The 19,257-nt window shown below is 40.6% G+C and overlaps 1 protein-coding gene across 1 annotated transcript in view; it reads left to right on the top strand.

Moving 5' to 3' along the window:
- Positions 1 to 11,357: 11,357 nt before the first annotated feature.
- The window catches only part of GNS (glucosamine (N-acetyl)-6-sulfatase), a 56,281-nt gene continuing 48,381 nt past the window's right edge, over positions 11,358 to 19,257 (top strand). The window contains exons 1-2 of the mRNA XM_042947073.1: positions 11,358 to 11,727; positions 17,155 to 17,214. Of these exons, the coding sequence (XP_042803007.1) occupies positions 11,539 to 11,727; positions 17,155 to 17,214 (249 nt within the window). The 5' untranslated portion in view covers positions 11,358 to 11,538. The remainder of the gene's footprint in view (positions 11,728 to 17,154; positions 17,215 to 19,257) is intronic.

Genomic DNA, 19,257 nt, shown 5'->3' with positions numbered 1-19,257 from the left:
TATAAAATGTATTAAATAGAAAAATGAAATTATTTATTACTTTGTTGTTTAGTCTTTTGAGCTTTTTTTAAAATTTTGTTTTTAATGTTTACTTTTTTTCAATATATGGAATTGTCAAATTGGTTTCCATACAACACCCAGTGCTCATCCCAAAAGGTACCCTCCTCAATACCCATCACCCACCCTCCCCTCCCTCCCACCCCCCATCAACCAATGTTTATTTACTTTTGAGAGAGAGACAGAGTGAGCAGAGGAGGGGCACAGAGAGAGAGAGAGAGAGAGAGAGAGAGAGAGAATCCCAAGCAGGTTTCAAGTTGTCATCACAGAGCCTGACGAAGGGCTCAATCTCACCAACAGTGAGATCATGACCCTCTGAGCCGAAATCAAGAGTCAGACGCTTAGCTGGGAGCTTCTTTCATAGGCCAAAGTTTGCAACACGCAGGACTTTCAGTAACGGGAAACAATGAAATTGGATCTCTTTTCTTATTTGACTCCCCAACCCTTTCTCTATCTCCATCCAGTAAGAAATGTGGTTACCAGTCTTCAGAACCTCATGTTAGGTATCTCTATCAGGACTTATGGATGAAGAAACTCAAAGTGAGCTTGAAGGAGACGGGGAAAGAAACCAGTAAACACAATAGGTCATTGACAGTCAACATTTCTAAATTATTCAGAACTTCAAAATTATTTCTCATTTCCTGTCAGTACCAAACCACACTAGGAGAGGAAATTGGCAAAATAAAAGCTAACAAGGAAAATAGGTTCAAGTCCCTTGCACTTGTTAGAATGATCATCCCCCCAGATACCCACAGGACTCTTACCTCACCAAGGTCAAGTCTCTGCTTAAACATCATCTTCTCAGTGGGTCTAACCACTCTATTTGAAACTGTGGCTCCCCACCCTCCACCATTCCCTTATTCCCCCTCCTTGTTCTCTTTTTTCCATAATATGCTCCATCTTCCGACTTACCATATCACCTAATGACTTATTTTGTCATCTGTCTTCTGCCAGGAAAATGTAAGCTCCTGAAGGCAGGAATTTTTGTCTAATTTTGTTCATGGATGTATGCTCATCAAACTAGACAGAAGACCAACAAATTACCTGCTTTCCTAAAAAAAAGAGAGTCTCATTAAAAAGAATCTTAGAAGTGGTGTTAGCATAGAGCAGCCCATTTTTGGACCTTATATTACTGCTGCCTGGTGACTGGAAGTCCCTAGGTGAGTTCCCTGAAGCTCTGAAGCCTTCTAATTGGAGGTAAGAGAGAACTATTGGTCTCACAGAATATGATTTCAAACTGATCATGACTAAAGGTAATAGCTAAAATTAAGTTTACTATGGTTAATTATGCTACTGATAATCAGTATTTTAACTTATTTGGAAACTTAGTTTCAATATTTAAATAATTATACTAACTACTTTATGCCAGATATAAGGTCTAGTGATACATTATATTTACAAGGATCTAAGAGCACCTATATTGAGTACAATTTACTACAATTTATAGAATACAATTTACGGAAATCTAGTGTGCAAACTACAGGCTGTGAACGTTTACAATTTCCAAACAGGCACTGGGGTCTTGCCAATAACCTTCTGATACCTGTCACTTAAAACTACCCTAACAAGGGGCACCTGGGTGGCTCAGTCGGTTAAGTGGCCAACTTCGGCTCAGGTCATGATCTCACGGTCCGTGAGTTCGAGCCCTGCGTCGGGCTCTGTGCTGACCGCCCAGAGCCTGGAGCCCGTTTCAGATTCTGTGTCTCCCTCTCTCTGACCCTCCCCCGTTCATGCTCTGTCTCTCTCTGTCTCAAAAATAAATAAACGTTAAAAAAAAAAATTAAAAAAAAAAAAAACTACCCTAACAAGAGGCTCCTGGGTGGCTCACTCAGTTGAGTCCGACTTCAGCTCAGGTCATGATCTCATGGTTTGTGGGTTTGAGCCCGAGTAGGGCTTTGTACTGACAACTCAGAGCCTGGAGTGTGCTTTGGATTCTGTGTCTCCCTCTCTCTGCCTCTCCTCTGTTTGCACTCTGTCCCTCTACACCAAAAATGAATAAACATTAAAGGTAACTAAAAAAAAAAAAACAAACAAACAAAAAAAAAAAACTACCTTAACAAGACTCTCAACATTTTTGATAATTTGATAATTTTTTCAGCATGTTAAGACACACACATAAATAATGAATTGCTATGATGAAAGCTTTGATTATGCTCAGAATGGCTGATTTCTAATATCTAGCATTGAATCTTTTACTCTAATCCTTCCGGGATTTCTCATTCCCAGGCATAAGAGAAATTCAAAAAGTCATGGCTTGGTTTCAGCTTCTGCTCATGGAAGCTCATTTTTGCTCTTTATTTTTGCTGATTACAATTTATTTATATGCTTGGACTACAATAATCTCCGTTTTCAGTTTAATAACTAGACATGCGGAAGACTCATAGTTTTCAATCCAAAAAGCTGGGATGCCAGGTTAAAAAGAGATTTTATTACTTTTAAAAACCATCAAGCCTTAGATAGACCTTAGGAAATACATAGTGATACATAGTAGTTAGCCAATAAACAAGGGCTATTAGGGGAGCCTGAGTGGCTCAGTTGGTTAAGTCAGACTTCGTTCGTTTGGCTCAAGTCATGATCTCACGGTTCAAGGGTTCAAGCCCCGTGTTGGCCTCTCTGCTGTCAGCACAGAGCCCACTTCAGATCCTCTGTCCCCTTCTCTCTGCACCTCCCCTGCGTGCACATGCCCTCTCTCTCAGAAATAAACATTTAAAAATAAGGGCTATTAATTATGAATGACATTTAAGTCATGAAATTTCGTGTTAAGAGGAACTTTGGAGATCTCATCTTACTGTTTAACTAAGGATTGTTACACTAGATTTCCAAGTGACAGAACATAACTTTTTCTTCATAATAGTAAAAAACTGTGATTGCTCAATGCGTATCAGCTGGGAGCCAAACTTCTGCTAGCCCACCTGTAATCACGTGACATTCTTTGAGCGTGAGGTGCCTACCATGCCAGCGTTTAGGTGGCCACTGACAAAGGGTGGTTAACCTAAAATGACCAAGCTATTTTGTATAATTCGTTGTTTAGTGCCTCTTCCATAGTGAGTGCTTTCTGGTGGGCATAAACATGTCACACAAAGATGATCACACTTTGTGCCTGTTCCTGGATGTCCATGCTTTTGCCTCTACCTCAGACCTCCCTATCTACAATCTTCCAGTCATTTTCCTTCCATACCCACGACGGGACCAGCCAAGGCCATTCACCACTACCGATGAATGCATATACTATTGTAATGTCAGACCACTTCCCTTGCCACACAACCTGGATGGTCAGGTGCACCAAAGCCGTGCCCATTTAGGATGGTTTTCTCTTACCACTGTCGTTCAAGGCCAGCTCCAAGTGAGGCTGCAACTCATCATCCATTTCCACCTTGCATCAATGTACCAAGCTGTTCTATCCATAAACCAGGCTCTGACTTTCTCCTCCTCCTTTGGCTGGTCATACAGTACCTGAGGTCTGAGCTGAGAGAGGGGTACTCCAGTAACCCTGCTGAGCGATCTGAGAGTCTGGGCTACCTACTCATGCACTTGTTTATTCCCTCCAGTCTTGCTCATGCTTGGTTCCAGAGGTAATATTTCATCTTATGTGAAATTACTGCTGATCCTAACCAACTTCAACTTGGTAGATCCAAGAGGACCCAACTCATTGTGGACAGTACAGGACGCATGGTCATTCCGTGTCTCATGGCCAAGAGTTCCATCTCTATCAGGGCTCAGTACACCGGGAGTTATTTTTCAAAAGATGCGTAATCCTGCTGCAGATAACATTTTCCCACTGGGGCTTGTTCCACATTGCATCTTTTCTCATCACTGGCACCCGGAATACCATGGGTCTGCCAGAGTGTGTGGCCCAAGCAGAAGGCTTACATGCGTCACGGGCTGGATCTGCCACCAGGACAGACTTTAAGATGTGAACCCTGTAGTTGCACAGAGCATCATTCTGAGAAGGTACCCACACCTGGCCTGATGCTTTGTGGTCACCACCTTGAAATTACTAACAATTTCATCTTTGAACTTGTGTTTTGAAAATAAAGTGCAATGGGACATGCATAAGCAGAAGAGATAAACCAGGACAAAGAATGCCACAAGCAGCAGCCAGGCACAAAACAATGGTCACAGGGAATGCCTCAGGGCGGTCCAGGGAGTCTCAGGCCCCAGAGGGGTCAGAAAAAGACCACAGCCCAAACTGGAGGCAGCAACAGCAGAGAGAACAGTGGAGAAGCAGCAGTGGTGGCAACAGCAGCAGGAAGGGAAAGATGCTCTACACAAGGCCAAGGCTGGGACCTGTTGTGGGGATCCCCATCTGCTCCCCAGATCCCATCTTTGTGGTATTTGCACAAATATTTGAGAGCTAGGATGGGAACTGCTTGCTTTCAGGCAATACATTTTGCCAGTAAATTATTATGAAATAAAAGCACACATGTGAACATCGTAACAAAACAAATCAGAGAATTCATTGAATTATTAGAATTAAGAGTTTAGAATTCTTCAGACTTTAGAAAACTTCTGCAACATGGCAAAACAAATATCCACAAGCTTACAAATAGAAAATAACACCATTTTCGTGTGAAAGTCCAGATGAACCAATTATTAATGATGAAAAGAATTTAAAAGTAATTTTGCCTTGTAATTGAAGATGCTGTGATAGAATGAATAGACAGGCACCTTGAATTGCTGTATATAAAAGTTTGAAGCTGGGGCACCTGGTTGGCTCAGTCGGTTGAGCATCTAACTTCAGCTCAGGTCATGATCTCATGGTTCATGGGTTCTAGCCCCACATCAGGCTCTGTGCTGACAGCCTGGAGCCTGGAGCCTGCTTCTGATTCTTTGTCTCCCTCTCTCTCTGCCCATCCCCTGCTCGTGCTCTATCTCTCAAAAAATATATAATAAAACGTTAAAAAATATTTTAAAGTTTGAAGCTGCTGGAGGTTTCTTGTACACCTTCCACAAGTTCTAGGAAATATCAAAGGAAACATTACAGTGTAACTATTATACCAGTAACAATTTTACAACTGCAAAATCACAATAATTTTTGGCTTACATTTACAATTAAATTAATATCTAAATAAAACTGATCTATAAGATTTAAATGTTTTAGAAAAATTAGTCCACAAGAATTGTCAGTTCCACATGACAAACTTTCTATTTTGAAATAATCTATCAATAATTTATCCCTTTGTTATGCAGCCTATAAAATACCATTAACAGCTTCAGGAATAGTTATGTTGGAAGAAAGAGCCTCCTTAAAATTAAAAATTATTGGGGCGCCTGGGTGGCTCAGTCGGTTAAGCGGCCGACTTCGGCTCAGGTCATGATCTCGCGGTCCGTGAGTTCGAGCCCCGCGTCGGGCTCTGTGCTGACAGCTCAGAGCCTGGAGCCTGTTTCAGATTCTGTGTCTCCCTCTCTCTGACCCTCCCCTGTTCATGCTCTGTCTCTCCCTGTCTCAAAAATAAATAAAAATGTTTAAAAAAAATTAAAAATTATTAACAATTATTTGCAATCATGCATTTGCTGAGAGCAAATGACATTGCTTTTAATTGTATCAAATGAAAATGAAGTTACTAAAAGTGTACATTTTGATGGCCTAAGAAATGAATTTGCAGGAAAGCAAGCCAGAAAAATCATATTAGCAGTCAAGGTATCACGTTAATAAAATGTTATTTATAGGATATATAAATTATAATGCCAAAAATATTAATTGCAGTTTGTAAGATTATGGTGTTACTCAAGTATCACTAGAACCCCCACTGCATCTTGTTAGTAAATACAAGATTTTTTTTATAAAGTTTATTTAAGAGAGAGAGAGAACATGTGCTCATGTGAGCAGGAGAGGGGCAGAGAGAGCGAGACAGAGAGACAGAGAGAGTCCCAAGGAGGCCTCTTGCTGTCAATGGGGAGCCCAACGTGGGGCTCAAACCCACGAACCATGAGATCATGACCTGAACTGAAATCAAGAGTCAGGCACTTCACTAACTGAGCCACCCAGGTGCCCCAGTAATACAGTATTTTTAAAATGAAAGGCTTTATACTTTAGTACATTTCGTGGCACTTTTTTTCTGCATTACTTCACCCTGGGCCCCACAGATTACAATGTAGCCAGCCCTGTCTGCTGTAGCCTGCTTGTCTGCTCCAGGCCCCACTCAAAGCTGGCAGCCTTCCACGTCACTCAGCGTCACGCAGTATACAGCTGAGGCAGTATGCATAGGTAGAATAGGTTGCATACAGAATACAGAAAGGTAGAATGAGCACTGGGCTTCCTTCTTTGTAATAACAAAAGCAAGATGCAGCAATTTGTTTTTGCCTCGGAGACCATGACCCTGATATACCCCTGGACCCCTACAATCCTTTACCGAAGGGACAAGTCCCCGAATTTTCATAGGGTCCGTCACCCACTCCCGAGAGCACATGCATCATATCAAAGATGGCAGCCTGTTAGCTGCCTCTTGTTCACCCTGCCTGATCAGTATGTCATGGGTGCAGCAGACAGATATGATATTCTGCAGGGTGCCCAGATGGTCTAGATCTGTTTCGACTATGACATATCGTTATAAGAGGGGTTTTAAAATCCCGGACCTGTTAATTACTTCATCTGTGTCATTTATTACGTTTCCGTTGACTGATTTTTCCCTGGTTATCAGTCACATTTTCCTATTTGGGATCCTGTGTAGTAATTTTTTATTACTGGATGCAGGACATTATGAATTTCATATTGTTGAGTATCTAGATTTTGCAGTTTTCAAGTGTGTGTGTCCTTCTTCTGGCAGGCAAGTTAAGGTTCTTGCAGATCAGCTTCATATTTTGCGACTTGTATTTAAACTTTGTCATTGCAGGTGTACAATACTTTTCACTCATGGTAATTTAGCCCCACTACTAAGGTATGACTTTTTTGTGTTCTCTACTGAATACCCCCAGTGATCAAGGAAGACTCTTCTGGCTAGTTGAATCTCAGATATTTCCACTGAGAATTCTTACATGTTTTTGGTTATTCGTTGCCTTATCTTATGATGCCTTCCACCCTACACATTCACATCTTAGTATTCAACAACACCTCAAAAGGACATCTGTGCAGATTGATGGAGCTTTTCCTTCTCTTTGGAACTCTGCCCCGCAACTTCCAAGTACCTCATCCTCCCCCAAACGTCATCTCTGTCCCCTCAACTCATCTTCTTTCTACATGGAACACTCTCTCTGGCTCCCGGGTTCAGAATGTGCCTCCAAGTTGAAAGCAGTTAATTGATTCCTTTTCACACAGGGATCAGAGTCCTGCACTGCCTGTTGTCCGTTGTGCAAAAATATACACTTGGTCCTGTTTTCTGGTTGTTTACAGCAAGAACGTTAGTCCAGCCCTATTACTCCATCATGGTCCGAGATGGAGATCTTAAGGTTGTCAAATATGTAAGTGAAAGATATTTTTACTTCAAAGGTCATGATAAAAAGTAGTGTTGTCATAATGGAAGTTTCATGGGAACTTTTCAAATAATAGCTGGGTTTAATCCATTTTTGCTTAAGGTCTAGGAAAAAATGATAACATTTTAAAAAGTGACCTATTGGGGCACCTTGGTGGCTCAGTCGGTTAAGCGTCTGACTTCAGCTCAGGTCATGATCTCACGGTCTGTGAGTTCAAGCTCCGCATCGGGCTCCGTGCTGACAGCTCAGAGCCTGAAGCCTGCTTCGGATTCTGTGTCTCCTCTCTCTCTGTTCCTCCCCCGCTCACATTCTGTGCATCTCTCTCTCTCTCTTTCAAAAATAAACATTAAAAAATAAATAAAAAGTGACTTATTTTACCAAGACAATTTATGACAAATTAATTTAAATGATGGGGAAATGTTTTAAAGAGTGGTAAGTCAAATATATAACCAGACACCAAATAATAACATTATACATTCTATTCTGGATGTGACAAACTGATCAGTTGTCAATTATTGTGGATTACTCCTCTAATAGGAACTCCTATTAGCAATTTTTAACTTTTTCACCCAACTGAAAACATTTGTCTGACTTTATTCAACAAGGTGAAAAAAGATTTGAGCCATTTCAACCTGCAGTTGGGCATTTACAGTCACATGTCAGCACAGCTATTATGATGATTAGAACAAAGGGCTGCGTGTTCTTTAAAAACCACTGCAGCACATGAGCCATGCACAAATCACTACCTTGATTTTGTTAGAGGCAAGGCTGCCTCAAAGCATCTGAGGTTAACTACTTCGAGAATCTGAGATTGTTGTGTATCTTATTTTCAGGTTCGACTACTATATGGAGTCTTTTTTTCTTGATCTTTTAAACATATATGCCAAGTTGGATTTTTCCTTAAAGCATCTAACTATAATGAAATGGTCTGCCCATTATAAAAGTGTTCAAGCCTTGCAACACAGGCTCAAAGAAAATTTAAGGACTCTAAAATATATTTTCAATGACTCAAAAGACAAACCAAAACACAAATGAGATGTAAGAACTTATTCAACAGTTGACAAAACCCAAATATAACATTTTTAACTACAATTTAGAAAGACACTTTGGAACATTTCAATTAAAGATGTGATAAATTACAAACTCCTGATGTGGATGTATATAGTGGGCACCTTCTCAGGTCATTCGTAAATTTATTTTACTAAAGTACTGATATAAAATTGAGGGTAAAAAATTAATAAATATGAAATTAAAGTGGTAAAGATGAGTGAGAAAATCAAAAGAAATTATCTTGACATTGAGAAGTAAATAGTACTAATTTTTTTCAGATAACAAAGACAGTAATTGTCTAAAATGAAGAGATAAATTGCAAACGAAAGTAATAAACAGGCCCGTGAATTTTTTTGATAATCAATTTGTGAAGAAAATCATATAAGCTCATTAAAAATATTTAAATTTCTGATTTGACCTCAAGTTGACATAAATGAAGACAACATAAACTCATAATACATGATTACAGTAAGTGTGTGTGATCGTGTATGTGTGTGTATAACCAACAATGAACTGCGAGGATGAAAAAAAAATTCTTCTGAACTATCAGTAATAAAAATCAAATACTGATCAACTATACCAGAGAAAAGACTAAATTATCTTCCTATTCTCTCTATAGAGTATTACAAAGCCACCGTCATATAAAAGATGATTGAAGTGTACATAGCCATAAAATGTAGGGGAAAAAAACGTGGAGAGATGTATCTGGCAGTTCACTAATAAAAATATTTTTTATTGTGAGTGTGAGCCCTGCATCGGGCTCTGTGCTGACAGCTCAGAGCCTGGAGCCTGCTTCAGATTCTGAGTGTCCGTGTCTCTCTCTCTCTCAAAAATAAAGAAGCATCAAAAAAATTTAATAAAAAATACTGTTTCAAAATTTTGCATTTGTAATTTGCAATATTTTTCAACTTTTAAAAATTGATAATACTGGTATTTCTTTCTTAGCCTAAAAAAATATTCACTTTGTACCTAATTTTGTATTTGTAACTATTATTCTTTTTAAGAAGCCACCCTTGCCAACTTGTATACATATAAGCTTCATGCCCCACAAAATCTGATTTGTTCCTGTTATCATCATCTCTCCACCTAATTGACCTTTATCCATTCTTGCCCTCTTCTAATCTGTACACCATGCCACAGCATAAAGGATCTTATAAAATTCATATATATTTTTTCTCCCCTATTCTTCCAGTGATTTCCCATTAGCTTTAGATGAAGACCAAAATCCTTCACATAGGATCTGGGTCCTGTCTACCTCTCCCTCTCCTTCTCTCCCTCTGCTCCAACTACACTGGCATCTTTTAGTTCTTTGAATGCACCACCTCAGGACCTTTGCACATACTGTACTGTGCCTAGGAGACATTCTACCACCGAACCATTCCATTAACAAGTCATCTCCTATTTAAACTTCACATGGACACTGGAAGTTTACTTCCTTAGCCTATCATAAATTCGGTCAGCCCCCCACCTCCTTAAATGCTCATTGCACTTTTTACTTTTCCTTCACAAAACGTCTCCTTATTTGTAATAATACACTTCTGTGATTATTAGATTGTATATCTCTCTGCAACTAGATTGCAAGTTCCAGATGCCTAGCATTTGGAATAAAGTTGGCACCTAATTGTAAAGTGTCTACCATCATACTTTATAATCTAGCCTTGAAATAAGAACAGTGATATAATCTTACAATTTGGGGCATGGAAGCAGGTTCTTTTTTTGTGCCAGAAGTCTTCCTGGAAGTCTTTGATTTCCTAGGAGTTATTCCACCAGCTTGCAAAATGAGCCCAGCTTGAGGCTGTTACCCAGTACCATGGCCATCTGGGAACTACTCTGACCAGATGCCCAGCATAATTTTTCTTGCAGTGGAACTTTACTTCACTTTGTAAAGATTCTCTTGCCTTCTGTAAATCTATTTAAAAAAAAAAAAACAAAAAAAGGCAACACTTCCTTTTGCATAAATCTTATAGTTGTACATGTGACATTTCGATGTATTTCCACAATTATTTTTACCTCACAATAGGATAGTACTTAGAGAAAATACACTTTGTTAGGAGCCAGGAGGTACTAGTTGTTGTTCTGAATTGGAAATAAGCCTTGACCCTTCACCCTGCCAGGGATAATTCTGTTTTTATAGACTTCAACAGAGAGTTGAGATAAAGCTGTTCTAGAGCTACCACAGAAATATAGTCCTAGTTTCATGGAATTTGTTCCCCCAAACATTACTTAATGTGGTTGGGTGACTGTTTCAGGGGTTTTGTTTTTGTTCAATATGCATATCCTCCAACAACCTCTAAGACGGCTTTCAAAAATTCACCGAAGACTATTAGGGTAAATATTAAAAAATTCACCAAGGAACATTAGGCTGTCAGGATATCTCTAAATCGTTTGCTTGTTTGAAATCATGTTATCAGCCGAGGCTTGAAATTAAGAATGCTAATCTGGTATCCAGCTCCAAATTTAGTAGGTGGGTGGTAGAGAAAATTAGAAATGATTAACTGTAAGGCCATCAGTGAGTGTGGACTCGGAGATTAAATATGACAGAGCCGACTTCGCCCACCAGCTGATCTTACTATGCGGTAGGTACATTTCTCCCTTCTCTTAATCGCTTACTGTGAGCTGATTCTCTCCTCCATTCCATCTTATCTTCTCTCCATTTTAAACCTTACACCAACCATTAAGCTTCACGTCCCCCGAGAACCCAACCCCAGCCTGAGAATGAAACAAGTCCAGGTCCAGCTCTCGGACCTTTTTTTCGCCCACTTCCGGTTTCCGGCCGGGTGGTCCGTCCTCCCTCCCCTTCCGCCCGCAGTCCTACCCTAGCGCTCTTCACGTGATTACTCGGTGTGCTCCGCCTCCAGTCCCCGGCTCACGTGATCGTGCTAGGGGAGAAAACGCCTGACCCCAGCCCCGGGGCCTTTCCCGTGCAATCCCTTTCTTCCTGCAGGTCCTTCTCCTCTAGCCTTTCAGACACCTGCGCCTCCCTCCACTCGGTCCCGGGGCCGCCCCGGCGCTGTGTCCGCCATGTGGCTCCTGCCTCTGGCCCCAACTGGGCCCCGGCGGGACAACCCCCGTCACCTGCCTTCCTGCAGCCCAGCGCTGCTGCTGCTGCTGGGCAGCTGCCTGGGGGTCTCTGGGGTGGCGGCGGGTTCTCGGAGGCCCAATGTGGTGCTGCTCCTCACCGACGACCAGGACGAAGTGCTCGGCGGCATGGTAACTCTTCTATTTCTGCCCCGCCCCTCCATCTCCCGGGCTGACCCCCAGTTTCCTTGCCCTCTTTCGCCGTCCCCACCCCAATTCCCTCAGCTGGCAGCTTTCCCCGCCGGGAGAGGTTCGCTTTTGCCACGCCGGACCCCTTACGGAAGTTCAGGGTTTGCAGGACTCTATTTCCTCTTTCTCCCGCGTCTCTGTCTCGCGTCTGTTTGAGTAGACACCTGCACGCACCACACGGAGCTTCTAGTCTGGACCTTAGTGCTGCGGAGCTCGCGTTTACAGCTCAAGATGAACATGTGGACGCCAGTTAGGGATGGGCTGAGCCACCGAGGAGCAGGTGCTGGCTAAAAGCACGCAAACTTTTATTGCTCTTCTTTTGGTTTGAAGGATCAGAGGTCAAGTCCAGCCCTAGGTCCTTCCTCTTTGAAGGACCTAGGCCACCTCTGAATTTGTCCCTGTGTACAATGTCTGTGCCTGATTATTTATTTGTAAAATCAATGCCGAGATGAACTAATCCGGTAGGTAGGTTGTCAACTACTCAGGGAGCCTTTTGCCTCGCAACAATCAAGAAAATTCAATTAGCCTGATTGAACACCTGGCTGCTGCATTGGCTACTGCTGTCCGTGTTCCATTTTAAATGTTTTGTCATGAGACTTCGTTCTTGCCCGGAGTTCATTTTGCTTCTGTATCTTAGAGATCTGGAATTTACGACCTTCAGGAGCACTCAGCCAGCCCCCTAGTCATGGAGGCCCCAGAGAGTGGCTTTCCCAAGGCACTTAAGTAGTTGAAACCCTCAGTGCTCTGATCCTGGGTATGGCTTTTTTTTTTTTTTTAAAGGTCTGCTTTATTTTTTTCTTCCTTTCAGTTCTCTTGTTGCTTTCAGCTTAATGTTGAGACTATGAAAACACTTCAGGCAAGAGGTTCCTAATTTGCACTGTGTGGGAATTCCCTACCTCAGTGTCCTTCAGCTGACTGCAACCCATGAGTGAGTTGTGAAATCAGTTTAGTGAGTAGCTACCAGCATTTTTTACTTTCCTGTGGAATAAAGTAGAATAGAAAATGTTGGTGTGGCACATGGGGCAAAGTATACAATCTATATGTATATTAAAGGGTTATGGATTAAAATGTTATTTCTTACTCAGGGGCTGTGTCCACAGCTATGAGACTCTTTTCTAGTTGATGTTTAAGATGCTTGCATTTTGACTCCATGCTTCTTCCTGCCACATGTACCTCGTTGCCTTTTAGTTTCCACTCAGCCACATTGACATTGAAGAGTCTTGACTTAAATGCTCTCCTGGAATTTACTTTGTTCTTTCCATTTCAACCACTGCTCTTACTCTTCTCACAAAATTCCCTTGAGGTATTTTGTCTAGGGGGCGCCTGGGTGGCTCCGTTGGTTAAGTGTCCAAGTCTTGATTTGGGGTCAGGTCATGATGTCACATTTCCTGAGATCCAGCCCCAACATTGGGCTCTGCACTATCATTGCCGAGCCTGCTTTGGATTCTCTTTCTCCCTCTCTCTCTGCCCTTCTTGTGCTCACTCTTGAGCGCACGCATTTTCTCTCTCAAAGTAAGTAAACATTTAAAAAAATTTTTTAACGTTTTGTCTAGAAAAAGCAAGCCATCTCTATAAAAAAATTAGTAATAGCATAGTGACTAAAACAATTAAAAGGTCAAGCTTTCACATCTCTGGTGAAAACAAAACTTTATCACTAAAATGTAACGAGTTCAGAATTGTCTTAGTTCTTAGGGACCACAGATGTGGTCTGTATATATTTGAGTTCTTTTTCCCCTAGCGTGTTGTGTTTGCTTCTCTAAACCAGTAGCAGATTCTTTTTTATAGGCGTTTGTACTAGAGAGACGAGCCAAAATGGAGTGGAGGGCACAAGTCAAATTTAATGCTTCCAACTCTCTGGAGTATTCTGGCTTCTCTTTTAGCCTCTTTCAGAATATTCTACCACTAGTTGTTAAAGAGGACTTGAAGGGAAAGCACTAAGACAATAACTGTTGGAAAACCTACTGGAGCCAGTTAAGAGTGTGAAGTATTAAACTTGTGCTTCAGTCATTACAGGAGTCCTCTGCTGTAGGTATTATCCTTTCCCTAAATAAGAGGAAACTAATACTGAGAGGGGGTTAAGTAACTTGGCCAAAGTTCACGTAGCTAATAAGGGGCAAAATCTGGTGTCTTACGATCTCAGAGCCCCATTTTTCTCCTATTCTAGAACAGTGTGGTAATAGTGACTTACCAGATGCCATTCCACATGTCCACATCAGCATAGACACTTCTACCACAGATCAGAGATTCTTTAGATGATACTGAGGGGCACCAGTGGGGTCACGGAAATCCTTAATTTACACGTAAAAGTCTGTGTATTATCTTTTATGGAGATAGTGAAGTCTCTGACTCAAAAAAGATTGTGAATTGCGGCCACAGTTGGCAAAATAAACAGCTAGTCCACCAGACTAGCTCAGGTCAAAGGATTATAGCATTTGTGTGATTGTTGTTTCATGTAGAATCTTTTGGTCGTCTTTGAAATAGCCTTTTCTGCATCATCTTTAACATTTCACTGTATTTGTTTACAGGTGTCATCTGTGGGACTTTGGGGTTTTTGCTTTGGGAACAGTTCCTATTTCTTGATTTTGCTTGAATGTTGTTATGGTGTGATGGACCCAGTGTGCTTCACAGAGGCACAGGTTGCTCTTTTCTAAAATCATTCACTCTGGAAAAAGTGACACTTGGTCGGAATTTCAAGGAAACAAGGGAAGGAGTCATGATGAAATGTAGGAGAAGACGGCATCACGTGTCTGCTTTATTTAAACCAAAGAGATCTTTAAAAGTGGTTGTTAAAAGAAAAATTAGCCATAGATTTTTTTTAGAATTGTTAAAACTTTATTTCAGAGCAGTTATACACAGGAACCAAGAAAGTAAATGACTCCTTAGGATTTTTATGGAAGGGGTTTGCTTTGGATGAGTTAAAGTATAACACATCTACCTATATTCAGGTATAAGATTGGCTGCTGCTTAAACAGTATTGTACATCCTTTACCTGACCAACCTTGCAGCTGTCTTTTCTTACATCTTAAGGCTCCATTTTAGTATTCAGATTAGCATGGACACACATCTTCAATACAGTGTGGTTTTTTGTCTAGGATTTATTTGGGGCATCTGGGTGGCTTAGTCGGTTAAGCGTCCAACTCTTGATTTCAGCTCAGGTCATGATCTCACAGTTTGTGAGTTTGAGCCCGGCATGGGGCTCTGTGGTGACTGTGCAGAGCCTGCTTGGGATTCTCTCTCAGTCTCTCTGCTCCTCCCCTGCTCACACTGTCTCTTTCAAAAATAAATAAGTGAACTTTAAAAAAATAAAAGGATTTGTTTGATGAAGCATAGATGATGGTTATCACCACACTGGTGTTAACAGTATAAAAATTATGGTCCTTAATGTAAATGTCTTACTTCCAATAGAATCTGTGTTCCTGTGCAGCCTTGCATCATCTGCTGGCTCCTGCCTGATGCTTTGACCTTGTCTAACACCACAGTCTCCTTTACTTGCTGTGCTACTTCTGCCATATTCGCCTTCTTTCTATTCCTCACATGTGCCTCTTTCCTTTTCTGGCAGCCCTCGTACTTCCTATTCACTCAGCCTGAAAACACCTTCTCCTGGATCTTTGCCTGGCTGACCTCCTTGTCATGTGATGCTAAGCACCAAAGTTATCTGCTGAGAGAGGCTTCTCCTGACCACCCATCTAAAGTAGTTTCCCCCTTTCCTCCCACCAGCTGTAAGCACATCATCCTGGTTTACTCTGCTCGTAGCGCTTTTCACTGCCTGAAATGATTATTTACCTGTTAGTTTAAGTCTCCAAGAATACAAAGGTCATGAGGGCAAGGACCTTCTGTCTTTGATCCATCATTGCCTAGATCAGTTCCTGACACACTGATGAATTATTAAGTGTTGAATAAGTAGGCTATAATCACACAATGTAGGGGCATGTGGGTGGCTCAGTTGGTTAAGCATCTGGTTCGATTTCAGCTCAGGTTATGATCTTAGGAATGTGAGGTTGAGCCCCGCGTCAGGCTCTGTGCTGGGCATGGAGCCTGCTTGGGATTCTCTATCTCTGCCCCTCCACCACACGCACTCTCTCTCAAAAACAAAAAAAATCACAGAGTATAGTCTTACTATAAATCAGATACTCTTCAGGAGCTTTGTGTGTTGACCAGACAGTTTGAGGATTAAGTCCCATATAATCAACTCACGTAGTCCTTTTCCCCACTTACACTGTGTATTCTCATTTCCCCTCCCTGTGTCATCATAACTCAGATTTTTCATCACACCAGGGTTTCAGTCAGCCCAGTATTCTTTACCTAAAGATAACCACCCAGTGATGTTTTGTGGGAGATCATAGCCAGTGACATTGCCTCTGAAGGTTAGTGAAGACCTTGTATATTTGTAGCATTTCCTGGGAACCTATTATGGATCTACTCATGAAATTATGAAAGGTCTTCTTGAATAAGTTAGACTTCTCATCCTTTCGAGTTTATGGGTCCCTTATATCTTTTACTATCTATAGAAATCAGTGGGAGAGAGTGATTTATATAGTATTGTAAACAAGACCCTTGTTAACATATATTTAGATTACTTTTAAGGAATTATTACACAGTAAGATATGCTTGAACTGCACAGAATATGGTCTCATATTTAAAAAGTACTTCAATAACATTGTGAACTGATTCATATAATACAACTAAACTGAGCCTCTTTTTGTCTGGAATCTGAATATTGTTAGTGTTCCTTTTATTTGTATTTAAATGACCTTCATACTTTTATCCTCACTCTAGGATTTGAGATTAATTATTCTACTATTTGCCACCTAGTTCAAGTCCTTACCTGAGGTGGTGATTGGTCTAGTGCACAGGGTTTTGAGCTTATATCTGAAAAGCATGATTTAGGCTGCACTACTGAATGTGTGATATTTGAGTCCTCTTCTGGGCCTCAGGGCTTTATCTGGCCTTTAGAATCTAAGTGTTATTTCTGTTTTAAAGGGTGGAAGGCTCCTTTCATATCCTATCCCACAGCCTGCTTCTGAAGATGAATTAATGGAGATCTGCCCTATTTATCTTGTAAGGGGGCTGGTGACGAATGAGAGCACCAAAATTTCATCACATTTAAATCAGCATTGCTGGAATAATGCTGTCAGCTGTGAACGTTCCCTTCCTGCAAGCATTATGACCCCTCTGAACTTTTGCACGGGACATAACTGACTGTAACCAAACCTGTTTGGTTCATCTCAAGAATCACACAGGACTCTTGGTGGTTTCTTAGTGTCTGATGGAGCTGATAATTGCGAGTAAGATGCAAAAACCATGAGTTTTGGTCTGTGTGTTTTCGTTTATCGGAGGAAATGGTTTAACAGATAATTATTTACTTTGCAGACACCACTAAAAAAAACCAAGGCTCTCATTGGAGAAATGGGGATGACCTTCTCCAGTGCTGTAAGTTTTGAATTTAATTTTGTGAGACTTCCTGTTCATGTTCTAGGAAGAAACCCTCTCTTTCGGGTAATCTAGTGTAATCTATGTGGTTTTTTTTCCTAGTTAGATGCCTGATTTAAAGGAAGAACCTTATTTAATGTGATTTAAATTCTTTTAATTGAAGCATTACTTTTTACTAATTGAACGTTAATTGTAGATAGTGTCTAAGCCAGTTTGCTCTATAGCTCAGAACTAGAGAATTTTGTTTCAAAACATCATTGTTGGAGGTTTGAAAATGGATGTTAGGAGTCATGTAACATTCATGCTATGTAAATTGCCTTGTGGTAAATGCTTGCAGGCCATGTTACAAAAGTCCAGTTAACCCTGATAGTCAAACCTGAGAAAGATAATAGCAACCAAACAAAACTGACATCTGTGTGTGTATGTATATTCACGTATGTGTGTATGTGAGGTACGAATATATACGTGTGTATAAAGACGGATGTAAAAATCCGTAATCAAATACTAACAAAATTCAGGAACCATGCACATAACCGAGTAAGTAGTAGTCTAGCTTAGCAGGAAATCCATTAAACACCAGCACAGTGTTGTGCTTAAGAGCACAGAGTCTGGAGCTGGATCACCTAGTTTGAATGCCATCTCTACCTCTTTTCTACCTGTGTGGCCTTGGGCAGGTTTCTGGCCCTTGGTCTCCCCACTTGTAAATGGGAGTGCTAAATCCTATCTCAAGGTCTTTGTGATGGTAAATTAATTGGTACATGTAACACAAGCACTTGACTCATAGTACTACATAATGGTCGTTATTATACTGTCCACCAACAAGGTCAGTAGTTGAAAAATGAAAAATGTGATGTTCATGTTAATAGATGCTTGAGAGTCCTCCGAAATTTAGCATCCTTTCCTGGTAGTTTATTACGCTGATAAAAGTGCATCCTTACTGTGATGAGTATTTCAAACAAATAGCATACCACGCCTTATAGCTGAGGTGAAAGACTCAGAGCATTGCTGTTAGGAACGAGACAAGGGCATAATACTTGTCACTGAATGCTTTTCTGAACTGTCTGGTCATTGGTATCTTGTGGAATTAATTGGAAGACTGGAAGAGACAAAATTATTATTTCCACTTCTTTGGATTTTTTACCTAGAAAACATGGAACTGTTGGAAAACTTTTTAAGTTAATTGAGTTTAGTAAAACAGAAATGAAAAAACAAAAATAACTTTCTTCTGTATAACCAGTTAGAGAAGTACTGGGGAGGAGAGAGAAAAGATCCCATTCATATAGCAGACTCTAGGAATAGCTGTTGGTGGCCTGTAATAGTTAATACCTATATAAATAAAGGTACAGAACTTCATGAGTGGTATAATAAAAATCTTTAATATGTAGATACACCCATCATTTTCTGTGGGGAGACGCAAGATTAATTTATTCTGATCAGAATCCCAACAAGATTTTTTTTAGGCTGAATAAAGGGATTTCAGATTTATCTGGAAGTATAAGTAGGTTAGAACAATCAAGGTAATTTCTTAAAGGAAGAAATTGCTCTTCCAGATAATAAAATGAAATATGAAGATACAGTAAACAGTGTGACATTGGCCAAAAAATAGGTCAGCAAACAAAAATGGGAAAGGAATCCAAGGGTTGCCAAAGTAAAGATTACAGAAGTCAAATATCTAACAAAATTAAAAGGCAAAAGTAAAAAATGGCAAGTATGTATTTGTAATGTGACTGAATCCTTCCTCACCTCAAATTTTATGTAACAAGAAGCTCATGCCCCAGGAGGAAAAAAATGTGCAAAGCTCGTGAACAAATCATTCACGTAAACATAATTGGTCAGTATGCATGTGGAGAATGTTCATCCTCACCAGTACTTAAAAATGCCAAATCCAATTTGAAACGCCAAAGAAATGCTGAGTATTTAAAAGAGATAATATGTAATTTTGGCAAGGGTGTGCTTGAATGAGCATTCCTTCCCTGCTGGTGCGAGTATAGGCTAGTATTACGCTCTGTAAAGTGGCTTGGTGATGTGTGTCCTAAGACCTAT

The sequence above is a fragment of the Panthera leo genome, chromosome B4 (assembly GCF_018350215.1).
Source record: "Panthera leo isolate Ple1 chromosome B4, P.leo_Ple1_pat1.1, whole genome shotgun sequence".
NCBI classification, from domain to species: Eukaryota; Metazoa; Chordata; class Mammalia; order Carnivora; family Felidae; genus Panthera; species Panthera leo.
Note: the sequence above shows the minus strand (reverse complement) of the source record. Positions and strands in the feature narration are given on the sequence as shown.